At 36.5% G+C, this 12,097-nt stretch overlaps 2 protein-coding genes across 3 annotated transcripts; one reads left to right on the forward strand and one right to left on the reverse strand.

Moving 5' to 3' along the window:
• The first annotated feature begins 3,744 nt into the window (after positions 1–3,744).
• LOC117102395 (activating signal cointegrator 1 complex subunit 2 homolog) lies at positions 3,745–6,264 on the forward strand. 2 transcript variants are annotated; one of them, XM_033242648.1, is made up of 4 exons: positions 3,745–4,552; positions 4,975–5,013; positions 5,355–5,396; positions 5,762–6,264. In XM_033242648.1, exons 1-4 carry the CDS (start codon positions 4,093–4,095, stop codon positions 6,238–6,240), a joined length of 1,020 nt encoding a protein of 339 aa, XP_033098539.1. In that variant the 5' UTR covers positions 3,745–4,092; the 3' UTR covers positions 6,241–6,264. The 2 variants fall into 2 exon arrangements, with proteins under 2 accessions (XP_033098539.1, XP_033098540.1); XM_033242649.1 differs by having other exon boundaries at positions 5,358–5,396.
• Positions 6,265–7,737: 1,473 nt separating this feature from the next.
• Positions 7,738–10,162, reverse strand: LOC117102394 (protein ANTAGONIST OF LIKE HETEROCHROMATIN PROTEIN 1-like). The gene is made up of 3 exons (XM_033242647.1): positions 9,160–10,162; positions 8,576–8,681; positions 7,738–8,188 (listed from the first exon to the last, which is right to left on the reverse strand). Exons 1-3 carry the CDS (start codon positions 9,906–9,908, stop codon positions 7,775–7,777), a joined length of 1,269 nt encoding a protein of 422 aa, XP_033098538.1. The 5' UTR covers positions 9,909–10,162; the 3' UTR covers positions 7,738–7,774.
• Positions 10,163–12,097: the final 1,935 nt, after the last annotated feature.

The following is a 12,097-nucleotide window of genomic DNA, read 5'->3' on the forward strand; positions in this document are numbered from 1 at the left end:
ACACGCGTAGTAATATACTGGACCGTCACATATCGTGTCAATCCAGGTCTGCTCTATGTCACTGTGTGTGGGTCAACAAACTAAACAACCATGTGAATCTTTCTTGACAGGGAGACGAGTCTACATTGCCGACAATCGATGGAAAACAAAAACAAGATAACATGATTTTCATTGAAATGTGAGTATTACATTGTTAATATTTAGTTCTAAAAGTACGAGCTATAGCCCATACTTTACCTGTCAATTTTCCGACATTCAATTTTTTAGGCCTGTCTTAACCTACCTGGCCTAGGGGCCTATGGAGCTTAGCCTAACTACAGGCCTAGGCCCTCGCTAGGCCTAGGTTAGGCCTCAGTTTGGAACACCACAAACAAGTGACACAACACCACACTGGCCATGGATAGCCAATAACGATCATTGCCAGGATCATCGCAGGTATCTTACTCTAGCCCACCCGGGTAAACATGTTAAATGCTTCATTAAACACCAAAATAGTCCTACACATTATTTTCAGTGATTGTTAATCCAACATTAGGCCCTTTTAAAAACCTGTACCCTAGGCCTAGGTGCTGTTTATACACTGTTTATAACCAACACAGGGTTATTTTTAGGGCCCGCATTCATATCAGCTGGCCTGCAGGTTCAGCTGAAAGGGTTACCTTCCCCATTGATTGAGCTAATAGGTAGTTGCCGCACGACGTTAACTTTAATGTTAGTACCCAACATGCAGTGCAATAGCTCCGCCTCTTTTGTAAACAAATCGATATACGTATGGGCAAACCCATTAACTAACGTACGTTGAGCACTTAAAATCCTGAAATTAATGTACTCCGCAATGCAAGATGAATAAATTATGACATCATCCGTTAACGTTAACGTTGTGCGGCGAAAACTGCCTAATAACAATAGTTACCATAAAGTTGTTTAAATGAACATTTATATTGATTTCTTGATTGTTGCGATTATCCACCATGGTCCACAGGCTCAACATATGACGATGCTTTTCAATTATTTTTTTTAAACTGTTTTTAATTATTGAATATTAAAGCAACACTATATAGTATAAGTGACTAGGCGACTTGATTTTATTAAACTTTATTTTTATTTCTCCATTCTTTTCATGTTGTTCACAGTTCTTTAAGTTACAACAACGATTTTTACAGCAGAGAGGGATTGCTTGACACCGATTCAACCTAAGTGTTCATCTAAAAACCGACCAAAGACAAGAATCCACCAAAAATCAACGTACAGTACAGATAAAAATTACTGCCTTCGTAGCACGCGTAGCTACGCGTAGATAACGCGTAGGATTTGCGTAGGCAATGCGTAGGATTTGCGTAGCACGAACCGCTATGAAGCGATCGCTACGCGTTGTAACGCGTCGTAATGCATCAGCTGTTTAACACATTATCAGTCGCCTATCAATGCCTACACCAGATCTGAACGTTCGTCAGAACAGACGTACTGTCTAGTAAAATGAATGTAAAGAGAGTTTCTTTAATTAGGCGTTTAATATACGATAATCATATGAATGCTTTAATCTGCCCTTTCTAGGCCTAAGCCTAATAATTACCGGCGGCTTCGTCAGTTACCTAAGCCTGCCAGTGCCTACCGACAGCGCGCCTACCGACATTGTCATTGCATTAGGACTCGTCCTAAAATAAATCCCAGAGGTAAACAACATGTCCCATCAGCCACTATGGGAAAACGTGCAGAGTGTGCTACCTAACCATGATTGCTACAGTACAGATAAAAAATACTGCAACTTTTGCTACGCGTAGGCTTCGTGGGCTACGCGTAGGATTAACGTAGTCTACGCGTAGTAAATGCTACGCATTTACTACGCGTAGGCAAAACCTAGGGTTTGTACACGCATCGGGAGCGTTACACCGCACCCGCAGCGTGCTTCGTACAACATAGCTAGGCTGGATATCGCCGCAGATCGCCGTCTCACTACATTATACTGGCCTGAAGGTCAATATCAATGAACATAACTCGCGCGAACCAATGTTCGTAAGCATATATTTTGGCGTTTATTTCTGTATTAAAATTATCACACTTTAGCCTTCCGAATCATCATTCATAGTACCTGTCTTCACCTCGACCAGCTGGATTAGTGAAGTAAAAAGGCCTAGGGCCTCGGCCTATTATCGCACCGCAGGGCTACCTACCTACCTTAATGTCCTTGTTAAAAAGTTAATTGGGGCGCCTAAACAATTCAAAACATATTGCAGTGGTATAATAATTATATAATACTGATCAACTTATTTGTATTCAGCTAATAATGTTTCTCCACACATAGAAATTAATATTGAGGGATGGAAACAAGAAGTCGAATTTTAGTGAGAAACCTAGTGTCCAAAAAAACAGGTTTGCGAGATAGGCTTGCCCAAAGCAATTTTATTGCATTTTCCAGATATTTTTGGTATGCTGAATCCAAAAATGCAAAGGTCCATTTTTTCCGTGATTGTCTTGGCGGCCATTTTGGAATTTCAAAATGGCCGCCATTTATACAGTAAAAGTAACCATAACTGCGCTATTAGAGTAGGTATCGACATGATTTTGGTACCAAACCCTATTTTCTAAATGTCAGCCTGTCCAATGGTGATATTCTCACAAACAATAAATGGCAGCCATCTTGAATTTCAAAATGGCTGCCAGTTTGAAAGTAAAATAGCAATAACTGTGCTATTAGAGCAGGTATCAACTTGATTTTGGTGGCAAACCATAGGTTTTCGATGTCAACTATATATTGTAATATCAAACAGTCCACAGTTAATATTCCCATGCAGATTAAATTAAATCGCAGTCAGTTACTTCGAAAGGAAGAGGTCTCACAATTAGGTGCAAAGGGTATTTAATCGGCAAAGACAGTAGAACAAGGAATGCGCAAACTAATTTTATTGTTCACTATGGGTTATGTTTCCAAAAAATAAGAGTTGGATCTACTTCATTGGTATTTTTACCATTTGGCAATACCAAAATATAATTGTGGGATTGGGGACAACGTATCAAGTTGATAGAACAAAGACAGAGGTTGTTTCCTTATCTTTGCTAATGGTTAGAGTTTAACATGATCAATATATCAATCATAAATAATGACAGCATCAAAGACACAGATTAATGATTACAAACCAGATAAAACAGTCCAGCTTTGTTAAAATTCGACAGATATGATGTTCAATATTTAGTGAAGTGCAAACCATTAAAAGAACAAAGCAAAACCAATTAATATGACATCGAAAGAAATTTGGCAATAAACCATGTGCCTGTGATAGATATTATCTTTTGGCAAAATTAAGTCATCTATGGCACATGGGCACATCCATTTGGAGAATGCAGTTTAAAAAGTTGGTTATTGTTTAGGGAACAGATACCAAGGTCAACGCTTTCAATTGTCGGAAGATGTTAAACATTATCAGGATGCATCAATGACAGACACATTGATGCTACTGTATTTTATAGACTGCCTTAGACACAAAACTAATAAATGCTTACTTGCCATACCCTATATCAATGTTGGTTATTGCAAATGAAAAAAATAGGAAAATTGCAAGTACTGTTGTTACCTTGATATGACTTTTTGACAAGTCTGTAAATGACACTTTAATTAAAATATTATCCCAGTCAAGAACGAATTGTTGATGGGAGAAATATTAATGGGTCATGCCAACAACATATTTTACTCTTCCAGCACCCAAAGCAGTCATAGGGCCGATTCGGACGAGTAAAATTTAACTGGGTACCACCAGCTGAGCGGTCGCGTACGGCAATTAAATAATGCCCCTGGGTATAGAAAATTCGAAAAACATCTGGCCCAAAAACCCACCTTTTTTACTGGATATTTCAATTACACCTTGCCTCAAGGCGTAATTAATCACTCGTAACAAGGCCCAGGTCACAAGTTGACCCTTCAGATTTGTAAACAACACCGGGTCAGAGTGCACTGGACGAAAAGAAGCGCGCGACGACGCTGCATGATTCTTCGCGTTGTTGCCCAAGCTTTCTTTCCAAGCTGGTCGTCTTCACATTGCATGCTGTTGTTTTGAAGTTTTGGTCGCTGTTTCAGAATATTTTCGAGTTTTATACAGAATGGTTAATGTACATTGGAGTGATGCCGCTACATATGCACTAATAAGCGTATGGGGTAACTCCAAGATCCAGAACGGGTTTGACGGCACAAGACGAAACGGGGCAATTTATGGCCAAATAAAGGCAAAAATGGACGAACTTGGTTTCGTTTATGAACTTTGCCAAATTGTGAACAAGTGTAAGAACTTGAAACGGTTGTACTTGGAGGCCAAGGATGACCAAAACAAATCCGGCCATGGTCCGGCTGAATGGCAATATTTCGCCGAGATGGACGATATTTTTGGAGATCGGCCTGCGACGAATCCAACATATGTTGCCGGGTCGGCCCTGCCAAGAACAAGTACACCAAGCAGCAGCAGGTCAGCTGCAGGAAGGAGGCCTACAACAAGCCAGGCGCTTGAAAGTGAAGGCTCCTCAAACCGGGATCCACCAAACCAAGCAGCTGTTAACCCAGGCCTAGGTAAGTTAAGGTTAGGGTGGAGTACTAAAGAAAGTGCATAATAGTGCCGTTTTTTCGCTGCTGTTAAATTAGCCAAGGTCCCTATGCAAGTTCCATTTTTACTAGCCCAGAGTCTTCATTTTTACAGAACCCATGATCCACACCAAAATATTTTAAAAAGTAAAAACATAGGTAGCCTAAGCCTGTATTTTTGTGTTGGCCCAAATTTCATGTTTTAGTTAGTTCTTAAATAATTAATTTATCCACTAGGCCCAGATTAGTTTAATTATTACATGCTAAGCATTAAACACTCCTAGACCTACTGTTTATTATTATTCTAGGCCTATAAATAAGTGCCAAATCGCAGGCATAATTTTCTAGTTTATCAATAATGATAAATGTTTAATTTTAAAGTTCACTTTCCTTTCTACATTTTCTTTTAGATGATAGTGGAGTACAAGAAGACGCAGAGCCAGATACAGGTAAAATATGCATCAGGGTTTGTTTCAGAAAACAGGAAGGTGTGGGGGTATTGTTGCAATATTTGTGGCATTAGGCCTAAAGTATTTCACATAAAAATATGAAAAATAAACTGAATTTGCATACATCATACTTTCATAATTTACAAAAACACAAATTTCTTGCAAATCAAAGAAATGAAACCTTAAATGCAGCAAGTCTGAATACTGTAATAAAATCAAATTTGATAACGAGGCCAATAAAGTAATAAACTTAATATTACAGATAGTTTAAACTGAACTAGCTATAGTGTTCCTTTATATTATATGTTATGCTGTAAATTGTTGATATTTTTTTTTTTTAGCAGTGGCAACAAATCAGAAAAGGAAATGCTCAACTAAATCAGGTACAGTATTTTTTGTTTTTACTTTATTAAATTAGATACTCGACAAGTCTAAACCAGAGCTCAAAGTTTAGTAACCAGAGTACCTATCTGGTTTCGTAAATAAAGCACATTATTTAGTATCAATTTTGAACTCGGGACCTCCAAATTACAAGTTTTAAGACTTGCACAGAACACCAAACAACTCCACTAATAATTTGACATTAATGGCAAAGTTCAATTCATTTTAATTAATTTTCAGACTTGAAAAAAAACCTTAATACATCCATGATTATAATGTTGTTTCTTGAACTTGTACTCCTTCTCCTAAGACTTATTTGTAAAAAGTTCATGTTATTAACAATAACTTTATAATGTTATACTTCCAGGAAGGAAAAAGGCCAAGACCAGTTTAGTTTCAGAGTTGTCAGAAGTGTTTCAGAAATCTAACCAGGAATTCCGTGCGCAGTTGTTAGAAGATCAAAGAAAGGCGGCTGAAGCAAAGAGAGAGTTGGAACGAGAGAGAGAGGAGAGAGAGGAAAGGATGATGATGCGTATGCATGAACTATCATCTGAACGTCAAATGAGAATGATTCAGGCTTTAGGAATGATGCTTCGACCGGCCGCACCACAGACTTTTCCACAACCAACGCAATACAATGCTGCGCAACAATCATATGAACAGTCTGAACATGGCCAAAGACAACATCAGACTTTGCTTCCTACACGGCAAGAAGGGTATTGGCCAAGACAACACGCGCAGCATCACCAACCGCAGCACCACCAACCACAACAACAGGAACAGACAAAATCAAGTGAAGCACAAGAGGAGAGTCGGCAACTTTTTTCACCTCACCAACCATGGTAAAGATGGTTGAAATGTTTCAACAAACGTCACTACAGAAACTGTGTTAAATGATACAAAATATTGCCAGTTTCTCATACTGTAGATCAGTATTTTAGTTTGTTTCAGATAGAATACAGTTATGGGTTTTATGTGAAGTTTGTAAGAAGTGTTACAACTTCATTACTGTAAATCTGCTTTCCAACTTTTTTGCATGTCCATATACCGTAGATAGTTTAAAGAACTTCATGTTGCTTTGTTTTAGGTTTTTTTTATGAGAAAAAAATACAATAGAGGATGTTACATTAATCTATTCATTAATGTTTGCAATACTTTTTTCCAGTACCAATAGCTTTCATTATATGTACCGTAATTGTTCTTTTAAAATATCATTTTATATGTATTTTTATATGCAGCATGTTGGTTTGTTTTAAGTTTTGTTTAAAAAGTAAAAAATTGCACAAGAAAATATGCAATATGTTCGTTAATCAATGCTTGATTGAATTCCAAAGTCTAAACATTGCAATGCTTTTTTTCAAATCAGTTCGCTTGCATTATCTGTCTTGGTATTGTTTTTTTTTTCTTCTTTTATACCAGTACCATTTTATATGCATGTTCATATTTAAATCTTGTGTAAAAAAATATACTAGAAAATATATAGTAGAACATTCGTTATTCCTTGATTGAATATTTGTCATGATCAGTTCGTTTGCATTATATGCATTGGTACTTGTATTTTTTAATATACTATTTCATATGTATTTTTTTTATTGTGCTTGTCTGTCTGTTTTAGCTTTTGTGTCAAAAAATATAATAGAAACCGTAGTACATTTAGTATTCCTTGATTAAATATTGCAGTACATTTTCATGGTCAGTTGGTTTGCATTATATGTATTGGTACTTGCATTTCCTTTTATATTTTGTAATCTATATATGTATTTTTTTTATTGTGCATGTTGGTTTGTTTCAGGTTTTGTGCAAATAAAATACACTAGAGTACAGTAATATATGATTAACAGTAATTCCAAAGTTCAAACATTGCAATACTTTTCCCGGTGCTGGTTTTTGTATATACCATTTTATATGTATTTTTATACACTATATAATAAATATTTAAAGAAAAGAAGATCCAAGTCATTTACATGTGTTGGTGTTAGTCTTTTTCTACAGATGATGGACAGAGTGCAATGCTGACTGAATAATAATTTAAAAGGAAAGCAGGCTAGTAGTTGGTCAAGCACTCACTGTACATGCGTACAAAAAAATCAATTAGGCAGTGATATCTCTGGACTAATGATGACGCAAGCAGTAACCACCTCAAGCTGGTACAAAAAACTGTATAATAATCAAAAAGATTGAACTGTCAATACCGAATACAATGTTTATTTTATTTACAATAACATTTGTATTTTTACAATATACAGTACACACAATATTATTAAATGTTGTAAGCAAGAATCACAGTGCAGTAGTTACAGAGTTTTACACAACAAATGATGATTGCATCAATGAACTGGATAGAACTGCCAGTAATTTCTTTACAGTTTAACATTTCCATTTACTCTTGGAAATATCTTACAAGAGCAGCGCGAATGTCTGTTCCCGAAACCTCTTCTGCAGCATTTCTAAGAGGTTCAACTTGTGGTTGCTCATCAACTACATCCCACTCTGGGTTGTATATCTCCCCTTCCTCTATACAAAAATTGTGGAGAACGCAACATGCAACCACCATATTTGGAACATGCTTAAGCAAGCTATCATTCCTTTTCATCAGGAGTCTCCACCGACCCTTCAACATACCAAAACTTCTTTCAACAACCATTCGGGCGCGAGACAGTCTGTAGTTAAAGGTCTGCTGTTGTCTTGGGAGATTTTCTCCGGGAAAGCCTTTCATCAGCCAAGTCTTGAGCGGATATGCAGGATCCCCAAGAATAAGTAATGGCACCTGTACCCCACTTATCAATTCAGTTCTCTGTGCAAAACAAAAAAAAAAGTTATTCAATTTTAGATGAGTTTATATTATGTTACATACATGTTAATTTTTAATAGATCTTAAATCTATCAAAAAATTAATGTCCAATTCAAACTCTTTTTTTGAAACACTGTTTTACTATTGTAATAAAATGTTGTTATAGGTTGCCATGGTTGCTACTTTCTTTATCAGCAAAAACCAATGCAACTGCACATTATGTATATTGAGACTGTCATCTTCTTTAAGTTTGTTGGCAAAAACTATAGAGGTATCACATGGATACATAATGTTTGGATATATATATATATATATATATATATATATATATATATATAAATATATATATGTATATTTTGTTTGACACAAGTCTCCTGCAAATGGTCTTACCACTGGAAGGAGTTGCCTATTCTCCGCTTTTGCAAAAATTTCACTATTTCGTAGGATCCTGGAATCATGAACACGGCCAGGCCAACCCACATATATATTTGTAAACCTGAAAAAAAAAAGCAACCAGAAGTTTAGAATTGAAATTAAGGAAAAGCATCTTTTACTGGACTGAGCCAGCATTTTCTTTTTTCCATTTTCTGCAATCCATTACAATTGGTAGCCTTTATATTTGATAAAATCTTTGACATGAAATGCACGCAAACAATCCAATGTTTGGTTTATGGTCCAAGAGGCTGCGGGCCAGTGAGATTTTTTTTTTCCGACTTGCACTTTAGCAATATTTAAATATTTTAGGCGTACTTTAAATCAAAAGAAATAAACCATCTGCATCATGTCATAAGTAAAAATTATATTGTACATGCACATCAAACTACAAAATGTCTACTGTACAGTAATTATTAAATCTTGGTAAATTGTATATTAAAATCAACTCATTTCTAAATATGAATTTTTCAATCAATACTATCATTAAAATAGGCCTAGGCCCTAAATATTATTTATTTTCATCTTCAGTTAATGCTTACCTTAGCATATGATCGGTTACTGCTTGTAACACAATGGAATGATGCCCTTTCCGGTTATAATAGTCATTTGGTCTGTCATATGGAGCAATTATCGGAATATGACTACCATCTATTGCTCCAACACACTGGGGGAAACCATGAAATTGTTGGAAGCCATTTACTGTTTCGGTAAGCCGTTGTCCCTCTGGCCACACAATATACCTGGGCTGCAAGAACTCTGTTATGGCACTGCAAACGGAATGTACAACCTCACAAACAGTTGAACATGAAACACCAAATAAATTTGCTATTGTTCTTAAATCACAGTTTGTTGACAGCCTATATAATGCCATCCCAACAAGTTTTTTAGTCGGAATATTTCTTCCAAATGGATTGTCCAGTCTCCCAATATAAGGCTCAAGAATATCGGTTAAATAATTGAATGTTGCCTGACCCATTCTAAAATTTTTACGCCACTGACTATTCGTAAAGTGTTGCAAAACATCGATACTCCACCAATGGTCAGTTCGAAATATTACCGTTCGCCTTTGCCTAGGCCCGTCGCGCCTGAGCAGCCTCTCCCTGCATGCTACAAGGGCCATGGTGAGCCGCTGTTGCCCTTGTTGGTGTAGGCCTACGCCTAGGCCGCCGTTGTCGTTGTCTTCGTCGTTGCTGTACTTTCTTCGTCTAAATACTTGGTTTAGATCAAATCCGTCGTCGAGAAGCAATATAAAAGTTGTCAGGATAGTTAGGTCGGTTGGGTTAATCATAATTCGGCGTCAATTTGTAAGGATAATCGCAAGGAAATGAGTAAATTGTACAAAAAACAAACAGAAATAGCGTAAATTCGTGTATGAAGTATTGAAATTGCCGCGAAATCATTGATAATTTGACACGGGGTCGTCACTCAGGTCACGAACTATTCAGAATTCTGACCTTGCAGAAGCTTGTAAAATACGTAACTTCCGCCAAATTACTGGGTAAATGGATTGTTATTTTACTCGTCCGAACGACGGTCACATTTAGCCCCGAGGTTATTAGTAGATTACCCATGTAATTGAGTTTACGTCCGAATCCAACCATAGTGGTGGCTAAATTTGAGTTCCAGAAAAAATTGCGCAAGAACTATAATTTTCTGCCCGATTTTATGGTGTAGAGGTCTGTTCAAGCACTTTTAAAGTGCTTGAACAGACGTCTACACCATAATAACTGGATTTGCTTTAAAAACTAGTAGTCAATGAGGCTATTTGAAGGGCATAGGTGGTATGTATGCCTACCAATTTAATCATTAATGATGAGAGAGTGGGTTGGTGTAATGGTTTCCATTGTGGTTCTCGATTTTATTCATGTTTGACTACACCAGTTTGCTCTACACCATGTAGATATCTACTACCACCAACATCTACCGGTACATTTTTTTTATTATTGTTACTTCGCCATGCAAACTCTTAAACAATAATACCTAATGAAATAATTTCAAGTTTCAAATGTGTAGATGGCAGAGAAGAATAGCATGACACAAGTTTGATTGTTCTAACAAGATATGTTGATCTGCTGATTAAGGAACTCTTATGCAATTTCTAGATTAATACCGCAGTGGCTGATATTGTAAAAACATTTGACATGCATCTGAAAAAATGTCAGTCATTTTGAGTAAAGGCAGTTGGCATCCGTTCTTCATGTGAATATCACCATTGGACTGGTTAATGTGTTATTAAGTTCGTAATAAAATCTTTTTCAATCGACATACAGGTATTTACTTTTTTTTTTAATAATGCAGTTTTCATACATGCTAACATTTTGATAGTAAAAAACGGGGGAATTTGGTCATGAGGTGGGGAGAGGTGTTCCCATTACGAGTAACCCTCCCCTTGGAGGCTTCAGCTATTAATGTATTATAAGGGCAAATTTCATGATTCTTATGATATGTATTCCAATAATAAAAGTACGGTATTGATTTTAAATAACTTCTGTGTTTAATTGAACCACATTTTATCTTGTATCTACACAAGACAAAATGTGCCTACAGGCTATGTCTATATGGATTAACTTCTCATTTTCTAGCCCTTTTTCAGTACAAGATACAAAATCTGGATTCAATACTTGTCTAAAAGTGCGTTTTCTATAATTACTGGACTGGTATTTTAGCAACTGCAACTTCATGTCCAATTATTCAACATAAGGACTGGTCCGTTTTCCGTAGTGTGTTATTACAAAAAGACTACAATTAACGTATAATGCAATTTGTTGTACACTGGAAGAGCACGAAAAAACGTGAGAAAAATTGGCCTGTGGTCAGAATACCAAAACAGGAATCTCCCGGCCAAAGAGGGATTGCTGGCATGTATAAGTTTTTGCTTGAAACTTGTCGGCCATTTTGTATTTCAAGATGGCCACCATTACAGTAAGAATATCATTTGAACAGGTTGACATTGAAAACATAAGTTTTGCTATCAAAATCATGTCGATACCTGCTTTAATAGCAAAATTATGGTAATTATTACTGTGAAAATGGCAGCCATTTTGAAATTCAATATGGCTGCCATGTATGATTCATAAGAATCTCACCATTGGACAGGTTGACATTGAAAATATAGGGTTTGCTGCCAAAATCAGTTGATACCTTCTCTAATAGCACAACTATTGTTATTTTTACTATAAAAACGGCAGCCATTTTGAAATTCAAGATGGCCGCCATTTATGATCAGTGAGAATATCACCATTGGAGAGGTTGACATTGAAAATAAAGGGTTTGCTGCCAAAATGATGTAGATATTTGCTCTAATGGCACAGTTATTGTTATTTTTTTATGTGAAAATGACGGCCATTTTGAAATTCCAAAATGGCCGCCAAGACAATCTCGAAAAAAATGGACCCTTGCATTTTTGGATTCAACATACCAAAAATATCCAGAAAATGCAATAAAATTGCTTTGGGCAAGCCTATCTCGCGAAATGAG

Source organism: Anneissia japonica, unplaced genomic scaffold (assembly GCF_011630105.1).
Source record: "Anneissia japonica isolate Jap-2015-1 unplaced genomic scaffold, ASM1163010v1 scaffold285012_len62299_cov145, whole genome shotgun sequence".
NCBI lineage: Eukaryota > Metazoa > Echinodermata > Crinoidea > Comatulida > Comatulidae > Anneissia > Anneissia japonica.